Raw genomic sequence first — 26829 nt, 5'->3', positions numbered from 1 at the left:
TAAATAATCTTTATAATAATATTTAGAATATTTTAAGTTTATGCTTTTTTAATTAGCAAGTAAGGTATGTATTTAAAAGATAAGTGTTAGAGATTTGTCATGTCTTAAGAGCTGATGGCTCGTCTGAAACAGCAAATTAAATATCAGCAATATAAAATTGCACATCCGCGAGATAACCTGCGATCTGTTGTTATGAAAGAACATTTATTAGATAAACTGGCATTCAATATAAAATAGTATACATGATAAGCAATTTATTTTTCTTTTCAAATAGTACTCAATGAAAAAAAAAAAAAATTCCACAGCAAATATTATACACTACATCAGTTAGTTTTTATTTTATGCCCACTTTTGAAGATTATAAAAATTGTGATAGATTTTTATACTTGATTTGAACTCTGTGTTTATGACTATGAGTGATGTACATTGTACATTGGTCCATTACGAGTACCTGACTGTTCTCATTTTGGGGGGATTTAAATGTTGAGAAGTTGGTTACTTTGTATCTTCTTTCTTTGGCCAAAACTGCGAAATCGCAAAATAATGAAAACCATTAAAAATAACTGGGAAATTTGAAAATTTTGGTCAGGGAAACTTTATTGCAAATTCGTGTGGACACACTGATGTAGATTGTGCACGACTTCACAACATGGCTTACAAGGAGGTTAATAATGCTTTTTTTTATTTTTGTGTAGTTTTCACTAAAGTATTGTTTTGTGCCTTGCTTGCTTGTCAACGATTAACATTGCCACAATGTGTCCAGATTGATGTACGCCTAGAGTTTTGCCTTGTTTTGTGTTGCCTCAAAGCTCCTAGTTTTTCCTTGCACCTAATGGAAAACACACAAATTAAATAAGCTGTAGACATCCTAAATGTACTGTAGGAAGTAAATAAATTTTATTTTATTTATTAAAGTGAAAAAATTATAAAAAAAAGTCAGTAGTTTGCATGTACAGTACACTCCCAATTATCTGCTAAATTAAGTGCAGGTTCACCGCGGATAGTGAAAATCGCGGATAGTTCACAAAAGAGCCGAAAATGGGAAACAAAAATGAAACATTAATTTCAACAGTAAAAGTTACAATTAACCAGTTTGTCTTTTTTCTTTAAAATGTCATGCACTGTTGTTTCCCCGACTCTATAATCCAAACACATCTGCTTCCTTGAAGCGCCATTTTCTTCTTTAGAGATCATTTTCAGTCTGCATAATCGTAAACACGACCTTCTTTCCCTTTTCTGCCATTTTAAATCCCTAAATAAAACAGACCTGCCAACTCTCACGATTTTGGTGTGAGGCTCACGATTTTAAGGTCCATCTCACGCCCTCACGCCAAAATAGTGTTTCCTCACGATTTTTCGGGGCCCCAAGATTTTGTTTGTAAAAGTTACAAAACAAGTTTTACGAAAGCTTACAGTAACGAGTTTCCATCAATACTCGAGTCACGTAAAGGAAGCAATTTTGCGTTTTGTAGCGTGTGCCGTGCTGATTTTTCTATCTCGCATAGTGGAAGAGGAGACATTGTGAAACATGTCGCTACAAAAAAAAACACAACTAACACGTGAAGTGTATTGCTTCCAATAAAAAAATTATTTTTGCTGTGAACTGTGATAATAGTGTTACACAAGCAGAATGTTATTTTACATCTTTTTTTAGTTGCGGCCCTGCATGATCATTACACGACAGCGCTAAATTATGTTCAACTAAATTAAATCTGCAACCTATAATTTGTTGAAATAAATTTTGAAGCAGAGACCATGTAACAAATGTACAGGTATGTCACTTAAATTTAAAGATTCTCATTTGTTGTTTTTTTTATATCTAACCTATATTTAATGGGCCTGAAAATTTTTATCGAGGACCTCATGATTTTTTAAATTTGAATGTTGGCAGGTCTGCTAAAAACATCAAACCAGGCAAACACAAACACTAAACACTAAAACATGATGTAACTAGGCAAAACTAGACTTCGACTGGTCAGCAATCCCGCTCAGTGTCGACTGAAAAGCGTGAGCGGAGAGTAGAAGGTGGGCGCGTCAATAGACCAGAGAGAAAGAAAGGAAGAGGCCATGAGGATGAAGGAGGAGGAAGGGGAGGGGAGCAACCTTGGCCGACTGCTCGTCAAAGCAACCATGTGACTAGAAACAAAGCGCGGCAGAGACAAAAATAGCAACGCATGCCAGCCTGCAGCGTGAGTTCCGAGAAGGCCTGTGACGTTTTACTGTATACTGCACAATACACTCTTCAGTTGAGTTCAGTTTTTCTCACTTGTAATGAAATGCAGATTTACGTGTGTGCTGTATTTTTTTAGTAGCATGCGCGGATAATAGGGAGTTTACTGTAGTACTATGTCCGTCCAAGCGCCCGCTGGTAAGTGTGGGTTGTGGGTTGTGGTCTCGTGAGCGGCGTGGTTACTTGCTCGGCTTAGTTCCAGGGCCAGTGGTCGTCGTCCGACTCGGAGCCGCCGTCCAGAGGTCAGTGACTGGTAATACTTCCCTGGCGACCGCTAGGGCTCTCTCTCGTTCCAGCGACACTGGCAGATGTAGAACAGGGAGCATGCAGGTGCCTTCAAAAATTGGAGGACGCAGGAAAATTGGTGGATTAGTAATTATGTATTTTTAACCCCGGTTCATTAGCTTCAATGTCTCAAAGCCAGTTTGTATTTTAATAGAAATTTCATGTATAGTTAAACACCCTTTTGTTTTCAACATTAATTACACATAAGAGAAACAATTGATAAATAAAATTGTGTATTAATTTAAAGGTTTTACGTGAGTTAAAATGTTGATAATCATTCACTGGGCACAGTATAATGTATTGTTCAACAGTTTGATCAAACATAGTGGTTTATATTATAGACTGGCAGCATTATTCGCAGAGCTTTAATGAAATTTATAACGTATAAACCGTATAGTGCTGGAAAAGATTTTATGGTCAATTTGACATTATGGCGGATTGAAATATATTTTGATTAGTATTCGTAGTCTTAACATATTTATTTTGTCTTTCAATTTTGATGAGACGGACAACTTGTTTGATTGAACAGAGAAGACGGAAACTCGGGAAATAGTCTAGAGTGTGTGTGTGTGGACCCGGATGTGTTTATGGGTCTTTAGCTGTAATGGAGTAACCCTGGGCTTATGTGACACACAGTGCTGGAAAATGACAGTTTTATAAATTTTAATTTTTGAAGTTATATTTCTTTAGGTGCTTGCCTAAAGGTGGAAATTTGACTGCCTGAAGTCCAACGCATGCCCACATTTCATCCGTTATGTTCAAACTGACGATATACAACATAGCACATGGTTCATTTTCAGAGGAATGAAAAATATAGTTAAACAAACAACTAAAAAAAATTATTCTGATATATTGTGGGTATACTTTAAAATGTGACCGATTCAGAAAGTGAAGATTATGAGATAAAATTACCATCCTCCTAATACAGGGCATGTATATACCCAAGTCAGTATTTCGGTCAGTAGACTAGGAATAAAAATTTCACTGTTTTGTTCAAGTTTCTATGCCTTTAATGTTGTTCGATAAAATTGACTTAAGTCTGCTGAATCATGTTTTGCCACGTTTTGACTTGGCCACTTTATGCATTATACCCAATAATAATGTTTTCTACTGAACTACTAGTGCTTTATTTTTTAAATGCTAAAACCAACAAACACAGTTCCTACAATTTGGTTTTCTTCAGGTTTACATACTAGCCTAGAAAATTGTGTAAGAATATACATGGTGTTGATGATATTTACCAATTTGGTGGTTCTCTTTAACATAATGAATTCTGCGTTCTATTCCTTTTGATGTTAACTCTATATTTTATTTTAAAATTTAAAATTTTATGTTGGTATCACTATCGCGTGACGGGTGTGATGTGATGGATGCAATGAGAATAAAAGAATTAAATTTATTTTTCCCATCATTCGAAAACCCAAAATTCTGAGGCTCACGTCAGAAATGTTGCACGTACGACGCGACATAAATAAACAAAAAAAAATTTCAATCGTGAAATCTGTTGCGTCCACGAATTTCGTTGCTCTGGCGTCTCACACGTGATTGGTTGAAGGGAAGAAATAAATTAAATTATTTTTATTCTCATTGCATCCATCACGTCACACCCGTCACGCGATAGTGATACCAACAAAATTTTTAATTATGCTGTGTTTTCTCGCATAATCGTCACACATTTTATTCTAAAATAAAGTTTGAAAAGTAGGGGTGCGACGGCGGAAAAAATTTTTTTTTGTTAGATAAAGTTATTCATAAAAACAAAACCCACTCATGGAAAGTACGTTTATTTAAAAGTGAAGTATAAACAAGCACGCCAAACAATTCAAATTTATAAGTCATACAACAAAAAACTTTCTTCAACTTTAAATAGAAAAACATCTGTTATCCAAATGCAAGCTGAACGATTGCGTAACTACCGTAGTACGCAACACGAAGGAATGAGGGCTATCAAAAGTAGTTAACTCAGCACCTGATAGAGAGCGCGCGTTGCATGCAATCGACGAGATATCGATATTCGGCTACGTGCGCGCGCTCTGTACGGGAAGCAACATAACCAATCAAACATTAATGATCGCAACGAGCGCTGGCCTACATTTTTGTAAGCGCTGATGAACAGATGGAAGGTAATAAAGTTTGAAAAGTCTTTAAAAGATAATTTACACGTCAGACAACTTCGTATTTCCGTTAATTAAATAAGTAAGTGTAATGTCCGAATAAACATTACATTCATAATTTTAAATATAATTGTTTTATACGGGAAATAAATAACCCACATGAAGCGTTCGGAATCTAATAGCGGGACCAAAAACAACGTGCAATGTTTACGCCAGAGTTGTTTTTTTTTTTTAATCCAAATTTTGACGGCCTAAAATATGGGTGCGACGGTTACGGGGTGAAAGAGGTTACTATTTAAGCATGCCAAGTGCGTGGTGCTGTGGTAGGTAGACGGACGGACGGGTGGAGCAGGGGGTTCGGGGGCTGAGCCGTGCGCGGTGGCGCTGCGCAGAGCTGGAGACGGCACGGCCGCAGACGGTGGGCGAGGAGGAGCTGCAGCTGCAGCTGGCGCTGGCCATGTCGCGCGAGGAGGCCGACCAGGAGGAGCAGCGCAGACGCAGCGACGACGTGCGTCTGCAGCTGGCGCTCTCCCAGAGCGAGCAGGAGTTCAAGTGAGTCGCGCCCGCGTCAGGCACCTCTCGGCTCTCATGAGTAGAGACCCGAAAAATTTGCGGGTTAATTTCGTGCTATGCTAAAATTCAAATAATTATACATTAGTGCTGCTTCTGTCATTGGTCCACTGTTGATCTGGAGGACTGAGGGCCAATTAGAGACACCCTCGCTCGTAGAAGTGTCGAATCACAGGCCACCCAGTCGAGATGACTCACAAGTCAGCAGCCAATGAACAGTTGTTATTTGCCCGAGTGTGTAGAGGATATTGGAGTCTATCCTGGAGGTCATTGAACCCACGAATTTTCCGGGTCTCTACTCATGAGTGCTCCCAGCACAACAATAATTCTTACCACAACAGCAGTAAAAAACATTTATTTTGTGCTAATATCACTACAAAGTATAAAACAAGAGTCGCTTCCCGCTGTCTGTCTGTCTGTCTGTCCCTACGCATGCTTAGATCTTTAAAACTACGCAACTGATTTTGATGCGGTTTTTGTTTTAATAGATATAATGATTCTCGAGTGAGCTATCTCGCAGCGAATGAGCGCAGTGGTTCAAATGTTGTGTGCGTGCCTGCAGGCACCACCTGCCGGGGCACGCTGATCTGGAGCGCCCCAGCCACATGCTGGACCTGCTGGATGTTGACCTGGGCAGCCCCTCCTCCCAGCCACGCGCCGCGCACGACCCCTGGGGCCTGCCCCAGCGACCACAGGTCAGTGGTGACTGCCCTCTCGCTGGTGTCTGTTTGCCACGAACAATTACGAACATCCTGAGGGTGGATAAGCAGTCTTGTTTCCTGATTGCATGTTAAATGAGTTGAAAATGGTTAATTTACGTGTTTTTAGAATAATTTTCAGGCATGGAACTCTTGGTACAGTTTCTTGAAAGCACTCAAGTGACTTGCGTAACGCCTTTGTCCTTCGTTTCCCCGCCACGTGCTGTTATGGTCACCACTCGCATCTCGCATTTGCCCCATGCACGATGCAAAGTCTGCGCGGCCATTTCAAACCTTGCACTTGAGAAGAAACTCGTACGTGCCTGCGTCGCACTTGTCATATCACCTCATTCCTGACTAGGCAGGCCCCTTAAATCTTGTCGGTAAATAAGCATCAGTGGCAGATCCAGAAGCGCTTGTGATGGGCTTTGGACGAGGGCCGTCTCTTCAAAACACCGACACGCACATTGCAGATGTTGACTGGAGTTCATCGCAGCCTCCTCGGGATCTTGGAGTCGGTCGCCGAACCCACAGCTGGGGACACCCGTCGGTACAGCCTTAGTTGTGGCCAAGAGAACTAATGTTGGAAGGTTCAAAAAGTCCTCAAAATTTTGTCGAGCCTAATTTTAAAACTCTAGGGACATAATAAAACGTTCATGAAACATTACTAATACAAACCTGGAGTAATCTGGGATTATATACCTAGTAATTGTGAAGCACGTACAACTTATTTCAGTAAGAAACTTGATTAGTTTATGCAGAACTGATTAAAAAGGTATTCATTACAATTTAAGTACTCCAGTATGCAACTCTTATATTCTCCCGCCATTACATTATTATTAACAGTGTAGATAATTTGCCAACGATGGTCTCGTACTGTATTTATGGTTTTGGTTTGAATGTATTTGCGGTCATTCATCATAATTTTTGTTTATGTTATCCTTTACTATAAACACAACAAAAATGTAACTTCTATGCAAGCGCCATACTCAAAATTTTGTAGAAATTGCCTCAATTGTTATTGCATTTTTTTCCTAAAATGGTCTTGGAACATCATAGTGGCACACGTGAAGTGAAGACAAATGAACAAAGAATGATGTATAAAAACTGACGAAGCACCATAGTTATAGCACAAACACAATAGTTTTATATATCCTATGCCTTGTTAAAAATTAGGATACAGAAAAACTTATGCTCAAGAAAACAGAAATTGGTGAGAGTAATATATATATATATTAATTATAAATTTGTCAAATGCCCACCAACAGCTACTTTTGGCTTTGCCGGTGGCCATGACACTTAAAAAGACAACATAGAACAAAAAAAAAAGACAAAATACTAATGACAATTACAAAATAACATAATTACAAAGGACAAAATGGTACGTGCACAACCCCTCCCGTCAGAAAAGCGCTACCTGAATGGAATCCACAACAGGTAGGCACATTCGCAATCAGGCAACTCACAGAAGGTAATGTATTACATACTTACAGCGACCAACACAAAACAGAACAATAATGAAAAACAGAAACAATCAACAATATAACAAACCAGAAAAATACATACCTACATAATATAATAATACTAATAATAAAGTGAAACAAAAGAAACTTCCCTTGGACAGATAAGACCAGCAACTCAACTCCCTATGGTTTGTCTGGACAGGGACGTCAGTGTGGCCGGCCTGTACTAATAGTTATATGTAATAATAAATATATATAAATGAAATAAGGCTGAATAGCATTCAATTTTGACAACTGTTAAGTTGGTCCCCGAGCATGTTCGCTGTTCTGATGTTCACTTGTGTTTGTGCCAGACCCTGGACATCGCCTTCAACAGCTGGGAGACGGTGAGACATTCCCCCTTGCTTCCCTTCCTACCTCAGTTCTTTGCTTGCTTGTGGTAACGAATTGTAACAATTGTGGTTGGTTCTTTTTCTTAGTTTGGTGTCAAATTTTTAACAGAGGCCGTGAACAATGCAAGAATTTTTTTGTCAGTTAACACTGTGTTTAATTTTGTACTTCAATGGCACTGTACCGTGGGTGGTGAGCGGCTTGGCCTAGCACGGCCACCCGGTCGCAGTATTGTGGCTCCGGCCCGTGCCTGTGGCTAGACGTCCGCGTGCCCGTGGTTAGACGTCAGCACACTTATGCTCGTGGCTAGTTGTCTCCGCGCTCGTACCTTCGGGTGCATCCTGTTGACTGCTCTGGCTGCACTTGTCCACTTTGTGATGTCGTCCTTACCAGTGCTAACATGCTTGGGCATTTAACAGTTTACGAGTCTTATAAACTAGAGTAATTTTTCTTTTAACTCAGATCAAATGTGACAATTTTTTAACTGTGCATCATTCTAATCTTTCTTTTCTAAATAAGACGGTGGACTGGCACTCCAGAGGATCTGGGTTCGAGTCCAGGTGTGGCTATCCTTATTTCAGTTTTGCGTGGAGCAAGAGTGCTGTGGTGTTTCCTCCCAGTAGGCTTGTCATATGTTACTCAGCAGTCTCACTACCCATAACAACGTTCTTTAAGGTTCTGTAAGGTGTGTGCTGAACTGTTACGTGGTCATTTCCTGCTGATCAACAGCACCTGTGCAGTGGTCGTGGCTGGCAGGATCGCTGAAGCACCACTGCCAACCTTCTAGGAGAGCGTCATTCATTCGTTTGTGTGCTTTGAGTTTCTCCCAAGTGGTTCCAACCCTTCGTGAAGTACCTTCGGCGTTATCTTCTCTCTGCAGTGCTTCTCGACTTACCGCAAATGAAAAGTGTTTATAACTGACCAAAGTTTCTGTGACCTTTTGTAGCTCAAAAATAAGTTTTAGTAAATAGGTATCTGGTCTGAAAATTTGTGATTCAATAAAAAATGCCAGAGAGCTAGTTGAATAAATTAACAGAAAAATTTCTCCTTAAGAAATAGGAATAAAAAAAATGTACATAATCAACTCAGTTATGAGATTTCTCACACACCATGTTGCAATTTTTTTTTAGCTATTAGCAAATAGCGAGTAGTTGCATTTACAGTGTCGGACGCTTTGCCAGGCGTGGATCGAGACTTTCGCTGCGGAGAGACAATTTTATATAAAAATTTTACATCTCTGGGAAATTTGTTTAGGTTCTGTGATTAGTGTGTATAAAACAAAAAATTGGGTTATTGGTTAGTTATATACACATTTACTGAAAAATTAAATTTAAAAAAAATATGTTTCAATTAAATGAAACTATGTAGTATAATAGAGAGTTAAAATAAAATAAAAACTTATTAAAAGGAGGAATCTTCCACAAATAAGTCTCGGCTAATGCAGCAGAAACGTAGCTTTTGGAAGCGAGTTGTGTTTGGCGTGTCTTGTGAATGTGGTCACCAAGGATAACAGCCTGTTCTCCCTACAGCTGGAAGCACTGGCGTGCGAACACAAGGTGCGACTAAAGTGCACATCAGAACTATGGGTGCACTTTCAGGACGTGTCGGAGAGGCAGAACGGGATGAACACGGGAGCATTGTTCGTTGAGATGTCTGCCGTGTGCGTGCACCCACAGTTTTGAAGTGTATTGTGTTTGACGGTGGTTTGGCACATGCTGTGATATAATGTCCACCCACCTGAATATTCAGAAGAATTCATACTTCCCAATTGGACAAGCTGCAAATGAGTTGTGTCATGTCGTCGCTGCGCTACGCCAGAGCCTGTTCAAGGAAGTGGAGTAGCGTGGCCGTAGCGCTCCGGCTCCCGTAGTTCTGCCAGATGCCGCGCTAGACCTGTGCTAGCTCTGCTACAGTAACACTGATGTAGTTGAAGTGTTGCCTGCACCTACCAGATTGTGTTTGCACGTCTAGCGTATGTGGCGTGGATTTCGTAACTGTGTGTGGAATATAAAATAAGGGTTGATACTGATAATGTGTGTCCTTTGTGTGTTTTTGGCTTCAGTGCTAACATGATGTTGTGTGAAACAGGGGTAAAATTGGGAAAATGCATAAAAAGGTTTTTTAATTAATTTCAAAGTATTGTAAATGTTAGTGTTAAAGCAGTTGACTGACGTGTGCCAGGAAATGGGCAGATGTCAAGTGGGAAGTCCGTACTCCTCTGTAGTTTATCTGTGCTCTAGAAGCGGATCCAGGCATGGCCAGTAGCGGCCGCTATGAGCGTTGTGCTGTCACTGATGAGAGTTTATTCTTTTATTAACTATTTGGGGCAAATAACAAGCCATATAATTTTTAAAGAAAATCTTCCTTGTTCATGAGAAAAAAAATTTTTTTTACTCTCCAAGGGTAGCAAATTTCCCACCCTTTGAGCACTTGCAACATAACACTCCTTCGAACAAATACACTTCATGGCCGCCAAAATTAAAGCAACAGGCATCAGTGATGATGTCGTGTGGCGGCCAGGTATATTTGTATATTTTGTCAGTGTTTTATCAGCACATTGGCAGGGTTCCCACAAACAAGGAAAACTCAGGGAATTGAAAAAGTGTCTTAAAAATATGAAAACACAGGGAAATTTTCAATATATAAGTACAAAAGTAAGTATCAGTAATTTTTCCTGCTACTCAGTATCTTAATGTTTTAAAACCAAATATGTTTTATTCATAAACTAATTTGCTATTAGTAATATGTATCCAGTTATACCATACCATACAGTCATGCGTAAAGGCCCATAGAGAAAAATCACAAGAAAATGTACATGTATAACTATCGTGGGCTTTTAACATTGCATTATTATTATTATTATTATTATTATTATTATTATTATTATTATTATTATTATTATTATTATTAATGTTCTAGTTGCAGCTTTTTGTTTAACTTTCTCCGATCAATATATGTAGTAGTAATTTTTAATGTAAATACTTGAAGTGTCTTACGCCAAATTCTTGAAGCAGTTGATCTAATTGTGCTTGACATGTACATATAATTTTGTGTGTTTTAATGTTCTGACGATAAACACAAAGTCTACAATTTTGTAATGAGGGAATTAGCTTTTTTATGGCTCCATAAAACCCTGATTCTGGTAATTGAGCATGGAAATTCAGGGAAAAGTCAAGAAATATCTATTACAGACTTGTGAGGCCAGCTCTGGATGCTGTGCATGTGCAGTGACTCCTGTGTGTACCGTTACAAAGCCTCCAAACCTGGCGTGACTGTGGCCGGTTGTTCCCCGTGTGTGTGTGTGTGTGGGGGAGGCACCAGCTGACCCGCGCGCTGCGTGTTCCAGAACGACCCGTGGAGCAGCCCGGCCGCGGCGGCCCTGCCCAGCACCCACACGCTGCACACGCTGTCCGCGTCGCCCATCGTCGACCCGTGGGCGCCCGTGCTGCCGGAGCCACCTCTCCACGCCGGTACGCTGCGTTCCCCGGCCTCTGGTCGTCTCACACAAGCATCATCTCACGTCGTGAAGCCGGCCTCTTTATTTTTAAAACAATTTACAGATTTCAAGCAAAATTCCTACACTTAATCTCTTCAGACCGAGTTCTTCGGTGTACTAAGTACACGTGATAGAAGTGATGCTTCTTTGGCAATTCAAACCTCGACTCGTAAGTGCTTTCTTGATATCTTTTCGGCATCAGGAACATTTCGAAACAATGTTTCACGAAAATATTGCATTAAAATACGGCCTTGAAATTGTAATTGAAATTTTACTCTCATCGTGCCCAAAATATTTAGTTACGCAAGTAATAAAAATAATAAGTACTTGAAAGAACGCAATTTTCTTTGCGAATTTGGTCCGTAGCGCGGTGGACAACAGTAAGCTCAAACCCCGTTGTGTTGCCTTCTCCCCAAGTACTCCCTCCCTGGATGCCAGAAAGTGGGGTGGCGTCAGGCGCGGGCTGGTCCCTACCGCCGCGACCGGCCATCGACCTGAGCCGCGCGCCGCCACGTGGAGCCCGCTCAAGCGAGCGAGGCCTGACGAGTTCTCTGCACCGTCCGCAACCTATTCTCTGTCCCGTTCGTCTCGGAAACGTTACATGACAATGTTCCATGCAACATTTTAATGCAACATTAAAATTCTGCCTTGAAATATTACCTCCATCATGCCCAAAGAATTTTAAAATGCACTGAGCGGGCACTAAACTGAAGATTGTCTCATATTATTAGGATTCCCTGACTATCCCCCCCTGACCCCCCCCCCCCCCCCCCCCCAACTACCTTATGACATATGAGTAAATAACAGAACCCTCTACACATTGCACTCGCCAGCGTACCAGTCAGACAGCTGCTAGCTGCGCTGCAGGTGCGTGGCATGGGGACGATACACTGCACACCTCACACCTGCACCTGAGCGCCACAGGAACATTGAGACACTCCCACACCGTCTCCAGTACGGCAGCACGGTAGCACGGCAGCATGACTATGAGACATTGCTGTAAACATTATGTCATTCATTACGAGGAAATAGGTATCTATTCAATACTTATTCTCTTGGAAACTATAGTAAAAAAAAAAAGTTAAGGATTTTAAAAATTGCTTATAGTAATTTTTTTTCCCACAATTCTGAATTTATTCTGGAATTGGTGTTTGTGTCTGAAGCAAAGCAAGGAATAGTTTCCCCCCGACTGTTGTGATGCGTCACGGCGTTGAGCTACTCCCCAAATCGCATCTGTGGCATGTGGGTGGTTTTATTCAGGGATAGGTATCATCATGCATAATGCTTGCTTCTATTGGACTGTGGCCTTTGTGACTGTCAGCTTTTCACCGTGTGTTGGTCTTGCGGCGACGCGGGCCAGGTTTGAGAGTCGTGTGAGCACGTTGGTCCTTCGAGAGTTTTTGTTTAACTTTCTCCGATCAATATATGTAGTAGTAATTTTTAATGTAAATACTTGAAGTGTCTTACCACGAATTGTAAATTTTTTTGCAGCACTTGCATCTAGCTGTCAGATGATCAATTTTTTCAAAAAATTCCCAAATCTCTGCTCTTGATTTCTGTTCGTCACTTTGTGACTTCCCAGGTTGTACAAACATATCCATTCCACTAATACTAAACCGTTTATGATTAATACGACGCCGGCGACGCAAACTTTACTTTCAAGTGTAAACATAAACTTCAACAGCCTCAATTTTCCGTTCGGCCATGGAAAACTGGTTGGAGATTTCAATTATTGTTATCGATTTGTCAAAGTGGCAATTTCACTGGCTGTATGATGAATTATGTAGGCCATTGGCCCGGAGTTAAAATGGCGGCTATCTAGTGTTTAGTAGTAAATTTTATTTACTTCCAAAGCTGCCCAAATATTGACGATGTTCGTGGTCTTGTTCATGACTGAATCTAGAGAACATATTTAATTCTGTTATAGTTAAATAAAGGTATTTTGTTGCAATTAGAAATATTAAGTGCATATTGAAGGATGGGATGCACTGTTTGTGGTTATACACGATCGAAAATAAATAATCTTTGGACTTCGTTTTCAAGGTTTTTAGTGTTAGATCAGAGGTTTTCCACTAGGTAGGCCTAGATAATATGTTTTATTTTATTATTTTTAAAGTGCATGGTTTTGGATAAGTACCTTCACGATTGGAAATTGTGCAACATTATGGTCGAGCCAAAAACTAAACTTTGACGAGACTCGAGGACACGATCTTAATCAACTCGGTTTTCGAGTCGAGTTTAGTTTCGCCGGCTCGACTCGACTCACTCGATTTTTCGAGTCTCGACCCATCACTAACATGCCTGTGTCCTGCCGTCAGCCGCTAGCGTTGGGAACAGGTTTGTGTTGTATTGAGATATCAGGGTAATAGTGTTAAGAGTTAGCAAAGAAAAGTTCATGTAAATTTTTAATTTGTCATCAATGTTATAGACATGAAAGATATTTTTAATGTCCCAAAAAAATCATAGGTTGGTTAGGAAACCCGCAACATGGGACTCTTCTACAGTAGGTGAAGTGTATTTAAACTGCAATTGCAGTGGTAGCATAAGGGAAAATGGTCGTGGGAATGGGCGGGCGTCACGGAGAGGGTGCGGAGACGTGCGAGAGTGGTGCGTGGGCGCAGCGTCCCCGGACCAGTGGAGGGCCACCAGCCCGCGCACCGCGCCCGCGCAGCTGCCGGCCAGCGACCCCTGGTCACCCAGCACCAACACGGACCACTCCAGCCCGGCCAGCCTGGACGAGTTTGAGGCGCTGGGCAGCCGCGAGCGCCCGCCGCTCGCCGACGCCAACACCCTCAACAACAACGGTGAGGCGCGCTGGCCCAGGGCTGTGCCGATCACCAGGGGCGTGCGGGCCGATATTTCAGTTGTTCAGATCTCGACGTCGCCAGCATTCATTGTTCGTTGAAAGCTCAATGTAATGTTTTATTGTACATCTCTTCTTCTCCAACATCAAATTGATTATTGGTGGTCTGTATTTGTCGATATCAACTATTTATCGATGAGGCAATGTTTGCCGACTCTAATGAATGCAGAGTTGAATCGGTACAGCCCTACTTTTGACATTGTGTTGATAGTAGCCGCACAGTGGTAGTAGATACGTCAGCAATAATCACAGTGAAGCGTGATAGAGCAAGGTGTTACGAGTGGCGTATCACTATCACTCGACTCTTGTTCTAAAAGAGTGGGTAATAAATCTGGGTCAGGCAATCCTGATTACTGTTCTCTTTTGCCAAGGCTCACCGATTAAGCCCATGGCGTATTGCTAGCCCTTTGTTTCGTTGTGTTTCCGCTGGGGTAACTGTGTCGACAAGATGGAGAGCTAACAAATGAAAAATTACTCTGAAGGTCTTCCAATAAAGGTTAACTGTTGTTCAAAGTACCTTACCTTTATTCTAGATTATTGTGCGAGGACAATGATCACATGTGTTCAGTGTTATCTTCTGTCCTCATATATTTTGTAAGCACTAGTGAACAAGTTAATTTAAATACAGATTTTTCACTAATGTTTATCAGTGTAAGATACTGTGGTGATGAAAAATTGAATAAAGCCATTAATACATAGTTATGATTTTTATTTTTATATTGATACAGATAAATATATGTACATGCATAAGTAAATTGTATAAATATATATATTTAAGTAATTAACTTTTAATCCATATAAAGAAATATTAAAAAAAATTAAAATGTCTATTATTTCATTGGTAAACAGCACTGTAGGCATGTACATGAAGATCATGCATCAATTGTCTATATTTGTATTAATATATTTATTTTTATTCTTATAAAATAGGTTATTAACGATTTACTTCCAGTTACATAAATGCAGCTAACGCTTACTTTGAGTGACCTGAGTCGACCAGTTAGACAAGTGTTCTACTTTGTCTCTTGCCTCAGCCTGTCTCTGCATGTAGTCCACGCTAAATATTGTTTCACTGTGACATTATTTGCTGAAATCTGTTATGTTGTTCTGTGCTAGCATTGCTTGTGTGTTGTTGCTTTGGTTCACACATGAGACTTTTTTTAAACAGCTTTTGGTTTCTTTATTGAATGCATTACTTGCTTGAAGCTGTAAACCATTGCATGAGTGTGTGTGTACATGCCTTTGGTTTATGTGGAGGACGTTTTAGCGTTGCAGACTGTGTCCTTGCGAAGTGACTTGTGCTTACTGTTTGTGTCTCTGAAAGGTGTTTGTAGTAAGTGTGAAGGATGTTTCATTTTAAGTGTTTATATGTACTAAATGTGATGGTTAGTGCAGGTTAAACCCTCACCTTTTCTCAGCTCATTTAACAGTCCAATAAACTGTTAGTATTTTGAATATTGGTGATAACTTTGTCATATCGGAACAGTAAACTACTGTGGAATCTTGATAATCCAAAATGGTTGGTACAGGACCCTGTTTGGATTAACGAATTTTTCGGATTAAGCGAAAGCATTGTTAAAATAAACTTAAATTACATAATAATGTGTATTACTAAATATGTATGATTATGTGTGATTACACAGTTAATTTCATAAGGTCTGTTGAACATAACCAAATCTTGGGACAAAATGGGTAATAAGAGAGCAAAAATTTAACAAAATAATTAAAAAATTTTTTTTTAAACCAATGAAGTTCAGTAATAATTACTACAGTACATTGTGTAACTTCAATGCATAGCTACTGGACCGGGCGAAGGAGTAGCATTGAATGTTGTTGCATAGCAACTGGACCGGACGAAGGAGTAGCGTTGAATGTTGTTGCATAGCAACTGGACCGGGCGAAGGAGTAGCGTTGAATGTTGTTGCATAGCAACTGGACCGGGCGAAGGAGTAGCGTTGAATGTTGTTGCATAGCAACTGGACCGGGTAAAGGAGTAGCGTTGAATGTTGTTGCGTAGCTACTGGACCAGGGCCCTATTTCATAAACGTTACAATTCTACAGGTGACAGGTGACAATGAATTGTCAGACATATTTACAATTCGACATATGTTCGATTCATAAAATTTGACAAGTCTACACATATGTCACGACAAATATGTATAAATGTATGACAATTTGACATATAACTGTTTCATAAAAGTTTAAAGCTGACAGGTAAAAATGTGACATGTGTCACATCTGACAGGTAATACTGTTTTATGAAACGCAGATATGTAAATTGTATGTAACAATTTTACAAATTTGTAGAATTGTCAGAGTGGAAGTGACAGGTAAACCATTTAGTGTCACCTAATGATTGGTAATAACAGCAGTGCAATAGTGTGTTAAAATATTGGGTTAATTTGATGTGATTGGACATAATGGACAGTAGTAGCAGCAGTAGCAGTAGCGGGAGTGATGAAGAAAGAGAAAGACGAGTTCGAAGAGTTTTTAGGCCACAGATTAACCTAACCTTCAATTTCAGTGACTTTGTCTTCAAAGAGAAATTCCGCGTTGGCAAGGTAACAGCTGAATACATTATAAATAGGTTAGGGCAACAGTTGCGGACAGAAACAAAAATAAATCATGCTCTTACTGTTTAAGAACAACTTTTGTGCGCATTGCATTGGCTGGGCACAGGAGCACAATATCATGTAAATGCAGATGCACATGGCTTATCAAAAGCCACTATCCACCAATGTGTAAATAAGTTATGTCACTTACTGGTTCACACCTTTCTTGGAGAAGAGGTTCACTGGCCAACTGAATCTGGCCAAGCAATTCTACAGCTTTTCATGAGTGTAGCAAACATTCCAAGGGTTGCTGGAGTTGTTGTTGGGTCATTGATCAAGATAGATGCCCCACATGATAATGAAGTCTCATTTGTAGACAGGAATGGCAACCATTCAATCAATATAATGGTAGTGTGTGGACCTAACCTAGAATTTTTGTATGCCAGTGCTCGGTGGCCCGGTTCAGTACATGATGCACGAGTACTACGATGTTCATCGTTGTCACAACAGTGGGAAAATGGATGGAGACCATTTCCACATGCAATATTACTGGGAGACAGTGGATATGGATTAAAAAAGTGGCTTATTACACCAAATATCCCAGTACAAATACCTCGGACAAATGCTCTTACAAGTTTTCTTCGAGCCTTTAAATCTACGAGACGACTGGTGGAAAATTCGCTTGGTATTTTAAAAGAGAAGTTCCCATGCCTTAATCATCTGAGCATACAGCCAGTGTCAGCATGTAACATTATGTTGTGTTGTATAATTGTGCATAACATTGAGAAACGCCTAGGATCAGAGGTGTATGAACCATATGAAAACAATGAAAATGTAGAAGGCGACACTGGGGAAGCTCATGAGGATGTTGACGCAGCTGATCCAGAGGCTATTGCAGTATTGCAAGAACTGATACATGTGTTTGAACATTAAGTGGTTTCTTTGTTTTTAGCCATATACATATCAATGAGTTTGCTTTGTATCATGCACTGACATTTCCATTATAATTAAATCAACAAATATTTATCCACTATTACAAAAACTGAAACGAATAATTAGGTACAAAATATACATAACTAATGAAAATTAACATAAGCTTGTCTTGAAATGTAAGTTTAATTATTTTGGCCACATCACTCAAAAAAAATTTGACCTACAATTAATTGTCACATACGGTCGTGTTTATGAGACAGTTGTTTTTAATTGTAGCTATTTAAGATTCTTTGCCTGTCAACCTCTTTTTATATGAAACGTACACTTGTAATTACAAATTGACATATTTGTAAATTTTGACATGATTGTCGCATATGTCACGCCTGTCGAGTTTTATGAAATAGGGCCCAGGTAGAAGAGGCTGCTAGTGTGCCGTCTAGGTGTACCCAGATGTTGGATGTGTAATGATAAAGATCGCCGGATTTCGCGGCCATCGTCTGACGTTGCGTGTTTCCCGGGTTCCAAGGCAAAGATTTATCGATGTTTCTGTATCCAACCCAAAAACGGAGCGACTCGAGGTACCGGCGCGTGTGGCAGGGGGCGGCCTCACCCCGGATCCCTTCGACCTCAGCCTGCTGGGGGACGGCCTGGAGGGCCAGCCGAGCGCCAAGAAGACCCCTCACAGCTTCCTCGGGGAGAACTCTGCGCTGGTGAACCTGGATAACCTGGTGACCGTGAGCGCCCGCCCGGCCCCGGCCGCGCCCGTGCCCGGTGAGTCTCCCGACCCCACGCCCAGCACAGCTCGTAGTCAGTTATAACCTACTGCTAATCATCTAATTGATTTGAAGCCATGCCAGGATATATCGATGGCTTAGAATGAAAACCCTGTATCTCATAAAACGCAAATTTTACAGCAGAGACAAAAAACAGTTTCTTTCGCCACCCTCAATTAATGGTTGTACGATTCTTTTATGTGATTTCCTGATAGAAAGCAGTAGGATGCACATTTTATTTATTTCATCCAAACATTTTGTGAGATACAAGGTTTTCCAGCCAAAAACATAAAAAACGTACTTTCATCCAAAAATTGAGATACAAGGTTTTCATTCTAAGCCATTGATATATATTCTGGATGACAGTACAATAATTTCAAGAGTATAACCTGAATAGAGAAGGGTGTGGGTTAATAGGGGCTAAAAACCACTACTTTCGAACTATGGGCAATAACCATGCTTTTTTGTTTATCTGTGAGGCCGGGGCATGGTGAAATAACTTGCCTGAAGTCAACTGCCCCCTCCACCCCAATTGGTTCTCTTTCAACTTGTAGTGTTTCCGAGTCATTCGGGGACCCGAACCTCGTTCAGGGGGAGTTCATTTGCCCTCAATTTTTTTTTAAAGTCAGGAAAATTAAAGTATGTTGATTTTGACATGCTTCCGAGGCCTTCGGGCACCATTGGACCCCCTTGGAGGATGGGGGTCAATTTCCCCCTGAAATTTCCAGAACTTTGAAAATTGGTGTAACATCGGACGTCCGTTTGATAAGCCCTGGTTTCGAATCCACGGTCAGCCAAGCACTGGGCTACCAGCCGAGGCAAAGTGGCATAAGTGAATATAAGATAGTTTGAAAGCTTTAAGGCTTGATTTCTCAAAAAAAAAAAAAAAAAAATTTAAACATTTGGTTTAGTAGTTTACAAAAACTTGCTACACGTCAGCAGAAATCTTGAAGAGTACACGCATATCCCTTTTGGGACAACACAATTTACCTTTGTCCTCAAACAGTTTCATGTTAAGATTAAACTGAAGGAAAAATGTAGATTCTGTCACATGCCCCTCTCTGATTGTACCCACCTTACTTCTTCTGATGGATCCAAAAGTAATACTATTTTAGGGTGAAGCACTGTTAACACTAGTAAGGTTGCTCGACGAACACGAGAATGTGCGGTGGACGTCGTGAGCAGTTGGCAGAACGTGTCGCTCCTCGTGTTGGCAGCTGCCGTGCCGCTCGTGCCCACGGCCAACCCGTTCGCGACGGCGGGCGCGGGCGCGGCGGCGACGACGGCGGGCGCGGGCGCGGCGGCGACGACGGCGGGCGCGGCCTTGTTCCAGCCGGCGCCCGCGCGCCCGACGCTCGGCCAGATGCGCCAGCAGCCGTTCACGTCGGGCGGCCAGGCGGCCGGCGCGTGGGGCGCGCCCCAGCCCAACCCCTTCCTGTCGTGATGTGCCGCGCGGCGCCGCGCTGCAGTCCGTGCCGCGCCCGTGTGCGACCAGGTGGCCGGCTGGTGATTCCGTAGTGCCATTCGACCCGCGCGCGGCGCTGTTCCCTGGTTTACACCTCAGGAGTCCAGTGTTCGTTGGGTGGTTGGGTTCGCAAAGCTACATTTACACACACACACATATATATTTCAATCGAATTCTTAAAAGTTATAGTGCTGTGAAAGACAGGTGTATAAATTTAAATTGTTTTAATTTTTAATATCAAGATATATTTTTTTCACATTCACCCTAAATAACAAGTCTTTTGGAGGCTAACATTTTTTTTTTTTGCAGAAAAAAAAATCATCTCAAGTATTTCTATTCTTAGTAGACTAAAAAAAAACCTATTTTTGTGTGCTGTTTTGTATCGAATGTTCTGAAATGCCAAACCAAGCAGCAGCCTCGGTTTTCAGGTTTACGAGCCGTAAATGTGTCAGACATATGAAATATCGTTGGTATGGTCATCAGCTCGCATAGGCTGTTTTCTGAACTGATTATATTAGAGATGGGTCTGTTCAGATTTAATAGCAACTAGATCTTGGAGCCATGGTTTTGGATTAGGACCTCGCGAAGGTACATGTTGTATTGAGTGGTTTGTTGGGGGCGTAGCATTTCTTAACTTTTGGAATCGTAAACAGCTGGTAGACAAGCGGTCTGTGGTAAGTATTATCTGTGTTGCTTCTATTCTTTGTGATCTGTTCCAACATGTCCAAGAATATTTAGCATGAATTATGTAGAATTTTTACTGTGGAAGGAGTTATTTTTAAAATGTTATTGTATTTTTATTTGGAAGCTTCAGGAGCAGGGTAGCTGGCCACGCTACGAAGGAAAAAGGAGGGGGGGGGGGGGGGTGTGTGGAAAGTCCAGGGAACTACCTACACCAACTCTCGCCTGGAGTGGAAGAGGTGGTTTGAGGGGAAGGCGATATCCACAATGAACTCACTCGTTACTTGGTGTAGTGTGAGTCGCAAATATTGTAAAAGGATGCTTACATAAGTGATATTGAATTTATATTTTTTATGAAAGTGCAAACCTGCTAGGAATTAAAACTGGGATCCAGCTAAGAACTGCACTGAAACTGTAATCACAAAGCAAACCCATCTCTAAATTAGTTTTAGTCCTTTAAACTGTCGTGTATTTTTTAAAGTGTTTTTAGATACATGTGATGGTTTGGTGCTCATGGCAACGCAACAGTGTTTTGTGCGTGCCGAATGTTGGAATGCTTGGGTTCGGATCTGCCGAACCATTTTTGTACCGCTGCTTTCATCCTGCGTTGATAACAGAAGTGTTGGGTTTGTTGTACGCTGGCTTTCCGGGCCTTGTGCTTCACATTAATAGCCATAACCACGTCAATGACGTTGCACGGTTGTTCAACAACACTCTGCACTATCCTTTGTTCACACAATTGCAATCCTATTCCTATAGGTTTATTTTAATTTGTGACAAAATAATGTAATTTCATTTGATTCCAAAGTAAAATTAATACAGTTTTGTTTGTCTTTTACAAAAAAATCATAATTGAGTAAACAGCACTAAAATCTTAAAAAGATGATTACAAACATAAAAATAAAAAAAATTTAATAAGTTTTACACAGTCCAGTTGGCTCCGAAAGGTGCACCGCTATTTTTGATAAGCTTTTGGACATTGTTGTGGTTATGGTGATTTATATTGTAGCACGTCTTCAGTGTAATTTCCTCAACATTGTAACTTGGGTTGTGCGATTGTAACTTTATTTTACAAAACCAGAGTTGAGCCTTAATAGCAGTTTTACGGGCACCTTGTCTTGGAGTGCAAACACCAGCCACCTGAGTGACTTGTCACACCCTACTCTTGGAAACATTGGTGCGCCCGCGGTGTTGGAAGACCGAGTGTTCTGGCGTTGGTCGTCTGCCCAAGGCAATGGCCCCTCCGATCCACTCAGTCTGAGCCACGTAGTGACCTGGACTGTAGGATCCACTCAGTCTGAGCCACGTAGAGACCTGGGCTGTAGGATCCACTCAGTCTGAGCCACGTAGTGACCTGGGCTGTAGGATCCACTCAGTCTGAACCACGTAGTGACCTGGACTGTAGGATTGAGAATTCACTACATTGAATTTTCATTTGTTTGAGTGCAGGCTTAAAATAAGTTCTTGGTCGAGCTGCAGTATTTATTAAGAAATGGAAAGGTGCCCTTATAACTTCGTAACTGTAAGTGAAGATTTCATGAACTAAACACTTCAGCACTAAGGTGCTCATCTCCTGATGAACGTGAACAGTGGCATTGTGTGTTTCTGTTCACAGCAAAATCTTTAAGTATTCAGTGATGTGCGAGTATGTGGCAATTGCCTGTGCCTTGTGTTAAAGGATTGTAAATATGTATTTAAGTGTTGTGGAGGGAGTTGGATTCATCGTAGTGTTGATATTTTTTTAATTTATGTATTAAAATAATAGTTTCACTATCACGACCAGATGTTTTTTTGTCCTGTTGTGCGCTCTATTGAGAGCAGACAGTAGCTGGCATGATAACATCTGAAAGATAAGATTGAATTATAATTAAACTGAAACCACTTACGTTTTTAACATCTTCAACATATGTCCCCCAAAAGTAGTTTAAAATGTAAGTTTAAAAATAACTGACAGATAGTTCTCGACTGGTCACGGCTGCTCGGACGTTCACTTCCAGCGCTGTGATTTTCTGTTGAACTTTCAACCAGTTGACTCATGCAAAAGTGACAAACTTATGAACGTAACATTGATTTTGGTCACTGTAATTTGCTTGCCTTTTCTGCATTAAGTCTTTATTGAGGGAGAGAATTTCTTTATTAGTACCATCATGTATTTTGATTACTGCAGACATGTCATCTTATGCCATAATATCAGTTATAATGTACATGTGTCTCACGAGGCATGCGTGAATGCTCTTGTAACTGCAGACATTGCTTGAAGCATCTGTACCTGTTTCAGCGATTCAGTCGTGGCCTGAAAGAATCATATGTCGCGTAAATGCTAATTTTATTGTTGTGCTTTATAGTTATTTTTAGATTTTTGATGTATTTTTAGACAAGAAAGTGACTGGTAAAATTTAAAATAATTGCTGCGTGTCCCATTTATAGGCTCTGTTAGTGGTAATCTTTTATTTGTTTGTGAGGGAAATATAATTTTGATTTGTGTTGTTGGAATTTGTGAAAAACAGTTTAATCAATTAGTTATTGTTGGTTTAACGTGATACAAGGAAATAAATACAACATAATATATTCTCAGATTCTTTTTATAATTTATTATGTACTCTGTATATTAGCTTTGATAAAGAAAAATGTAGTGTTATGTTGTATATTATATGTAAGTTTGTATATTGTACATAGTTGGTAGGTAATTTTTGTTATAGTGAGAAATATAATGGTTCTTGTGTATTTCTAAAGTGCTTCTTGATAGATAAAGTGAGTAAACTCTGGTTGTGTCAAATGTAACTCTTTTTTAGAATATAATCCAGCTCTCTTGTAATGTCATTTGAATTTTCTACACCGTTGTGATTTGCTTTGGAACTGTCGCACACAACACTGACTGTGACGCGAGAGACGTCCGTCCATCCGTCCGCTTGGCAACACCAATGTTCTCCCTCCCCGCGCCGTGACGGTGCGTGACGCGTCGTCGCAACTCCCGAGTGCTGCACTTCACGTGTCTGTTCAACTTGCGACTGTCTGGATAGTGTTAGTGGTGTATGTTTGGTAAATTAATTGGTGGGTGAAGTTACAATGTAAAAGTACAATATATTAAATGAATGGAAAGAGAATGTGGATGTTATTAAAGAAAAGTAGCATTGTCATCTGACATTCTTAACTGTTACTGACATATTTAATGCATCTAGGCTTGTCACTGTCAACCAGGTAAGCCTGGTTGGGTCTGGTAGGGTCTGCGAGTATTCCAGGAATATTTCATATTCGTGAATAATTTTAAATTTGATTTTAAATTTCAAATCAAATAATTTTTTTCCCCCATTATGCATTCATTCATTACCTATACATAGGGGCAAGATTATATGGTGAGTTGCGATAAAACCTAAATGTCACCAAAAAATCACGTCAAAAAACATAACACGGAAATGAAAAATGTTTCATATAGCACAAAAATGTATGTATGTATGTATGTATGTATGTATGTATGTTATATCACGGAATTAAGTAGCATTTAACCAAATCTTGATGCAAATCATAAAAATTAATATTTTAATGTTTGAAATTCAAGGAATGTGCTTGTTTCCATACACAATATTATACCATAAGTGCATGGATCAGGAAAATTAATTTAATTTATTTTATTGTGCATCTCTTATTAAATCACGGACATTAGTAGTGTAAGGCATGGGTGTAACATATACATGCTGATATTTGAACAAGGACAAATTATCTCTTGGGCTGTTGGCATAAGCTGTAGGCCACAGAGAAAAAAATTCAATCACTTTCAACCACAAATGCTCTCTAAATAATTTTTATTTTTCTAAATGTGTCTGTTTCAGACCAATTTATTACTAATTATTTTATCGCAAAAAAAAGCACCATGTAAATTTTACCACTATTCTGGTGGATTAAGGATTACAAAACAGCTTTTATAAATATAAAAACAATACCGAAATTATGTCAAAATTTAAGTTGTACTAAAAATGAATCCAAATGAAATTGGACTAGAAATAAAACCATAAAATCTTGTCTCTACCTATAGATACAGCAAGAGACTTACTCACAAAAAAACTTCAATTAGAAGAGTGCAATATAAATGAAGCCCAAAAAAATTTATTGAGAAATTTGGATTTGTTTTATGCTACACAGAACATACAAGGTAGTTATTTGTACCAAATAATATGTTAACAACTGAGGGAAACTCATTTTCGGAATTAATTTTTCTTGTAGAGCACCTGCTCTAGGAAACTACCCTTAATTTCAATAGAGATAACAAGCTGCAGGTGAAGTGTAGGGTGTGTTAGCCAAGTTCAGCGTTGCGGGGTGGCAGGTATGCAGTTAAAACTGGAAGAAAAAATAAAAGTCTGAATTATTATAATTCAAAATTAAATATTAAAATTTTTTAAATATTGATAAACATAATACTTTTTGGTATTGTAAATCATAAGTGTGACACACAATTAATTTTCTAAAAAAAAATTTTGAATTTAGTGACTTTTTTGGAGTAAGGTACACACAGCAAATTACCACTTATTTATTTTCCTGCGCAGTAGATTCGTATTACAGGCAGTTTTTTTTTATATGTATAAATGCTAGTGGCAATCATCACTGTTGTGGCAAATAAAGGATTGTTGACGATTGCGATATCCCAAAGTACGTTCGGCGGACACTTATCGCTGATAGAGCCCTGTAACCCTCTGATGACTTGGGCAGTGTGGGCGATGGTCCAAATACATTTATCAGTGTGAATGTTTTGTCCCAATCTGTGTTCTTTGGTGTCTTAGAAGAACACGCGTAATATTTTCTGTTTTCGATCCCCGTTTTAATCAGGTAATTGATGGAATCCAAGAAAACGGAGACAAAATATTGCTCAGTGCTATTAGTTTGTGACCAGTGCTTTTCAAAGACCTAAACACAAATTAATTTACTTTTACCTTACAGGGAAAAAAAAAATAATAATATTGATCTCCCACCAATTTCACAAGTTACATGCTCATTGTCAACCATGCCGCAGCATGAGTGATTCGAAGGTGGTACAACCTAGCCCAGTTACCTGCGTACAACCAAGCACTTGCAATCGTCGAAGTAGGAAACCACACCTGGTTCTTGCAGTACTGTAAAGTGCATGCATCGTGGACTGCAACTTATTTCGGGTCGGTAGAATAAAAACATTTGCACTGCTACCTAAAAAGTTAGGTTCCAAGAAGTGAAAGCCAGGTACTTGTAATCACCTAGGCGAGTCAGGGCACAACTTGCTCAGGGCTGCGGTGAGGCCGATCCATCACGCCCGCAACCTTCAACCTTCTTCGCCGACAGCCGAGAGCTCACAGGTAACACCCTTCACAAAGAGTCGAGCGCTGATCACTGCCTCGTTCAGGAGGTCGGATACACATAGAAACTTTTTTGGGCATAAATTACGTAAAAATGAGTTAAACTAGCCGTTACTCTGCGATGGCATCCTGTCCTTAATCGAATAACCTAATATGTTATTATGTGACGGTGCTATGGACTTGATCTAAAATATAATAGGGCTGAATCAAGTGGTGCTCCACCTTGATTGCTAAAACGTACCTAGTTTAATACAATGGCTCTTATACGTGACTTAACAACACACAAACCTTACAGTAGTGGATACACTTTCGCATGGTTATTACGTTCGCGGTATCACACGACGTGAATACACAAAAACCCTAATACAACTCCTAAGTTTTCCGTTCAGGGTTGTCAGAAATAGGGGGCCATATTTATGTTGAATGCATTAACAAATATCAACTGTTATTCCTGAAATGTTAACGGGTGTGGGAGAACCAGATGCAGAGCTGGTGAAAGTGAATGATGTACACCTGGTGTTGATAGTGACTGTGTTGCGGACAGTGACGAGCTCCACAGTGTGCGAATACGACTTGCCCCGGTGGCAGGCGGAGGTGGACTGCCATTATCCCTAGTAGGACTCTGCTATGAGTGCAAACGTGTCTTGTGCAACATCGTATGCCAAGTCATGCTTCGCATGTAATCACGTGAATCAACAAACTTATTATATTTTAAAACTTCATTGATGTGATGAAATAAATGTCCAATATTAATTTATTAAAAAAACACAATGCAAGTACAGTTACGGTAATAGTCGATTGCTGATCGATCAGCAATTGACTTCGGTAGCATCGTATCTTTGAGGCACTGCACTAACCTAACTTGTGCTGCTGTACAGCTGTTCGGGACCCTTTCTCTCGCCAGTGAGTCGGCGAGATGGCATAACGGCCTGTGTGAGCAGAGAGAGCCCCGTCGGGTGTCGTCAGCCTTAAACAAATGAAATGCCTCGTGGGTGGAG

General features: G+C 40.2%; 1 protein-coding gene across 6 annotated transcripts in view; it reads left to right on the top strand.

Moving 5' to 3' along the window:
- LOC134541434 (epsin-2) overlaps positions 1-23617 on the top strand; it is a 37554-nt gene extending 13937 nt beyond the window's left edge. For 5 of the 6 annotated variants that reach the window (XM_063384884.1, XM_063384887.1, XM_063384883.1 and 2 more), the window contains 7 exons: positions 2427-2472; positions 5022-5181; positions 5762-5894; positions 11097-11220; positions 13868-14050; positions 18192-18365; positions 19585-23617. In XM_063384884.1, coding sequence (XP_063240954.1) covers positions 2427-2472; positions 5022-5181; positions 5762-5894; positions 11097-11220; positions 13868-14050; positions 18192-18365; positions 19585-19811 — 1047 coding nt within the window. In that variant the 3' untranslated portion in view covers positions 19812-23617. The remainder of the gene's footprint in view (positions 1-2426; positions 2473-5021; positions 5182-5761; positions 5895-11096; positions 11221-13867; positions 14051-18191; positions 18366-19584) is intronic. The other variant, XM_063384888.1, reaches the window with a different exon arrangement.
- The last annotated feature ends 3212 nt before the right edge of the window (positions 23618-26829 follow it).

Source organism: Bacillus rossius, chromosome 18 (genome assembly GCF_032445375.1).
Source record: "Bacillus rossius redtenbacheri isolate Brsri chromosome 18, Brsri_v3, whole genome shotgun sequence".
NCBI lineage: Eukaryota > Metazoa > Arthropoda > Insecta > Phasmatodea > Bacillidae > Bacillus > Bacillus rossius.
The sequence above is the reverse complement of the archived record's forward strand: the minus strand, read 5'-3'. Positions and strand labels throughout refer to the sequence as shown.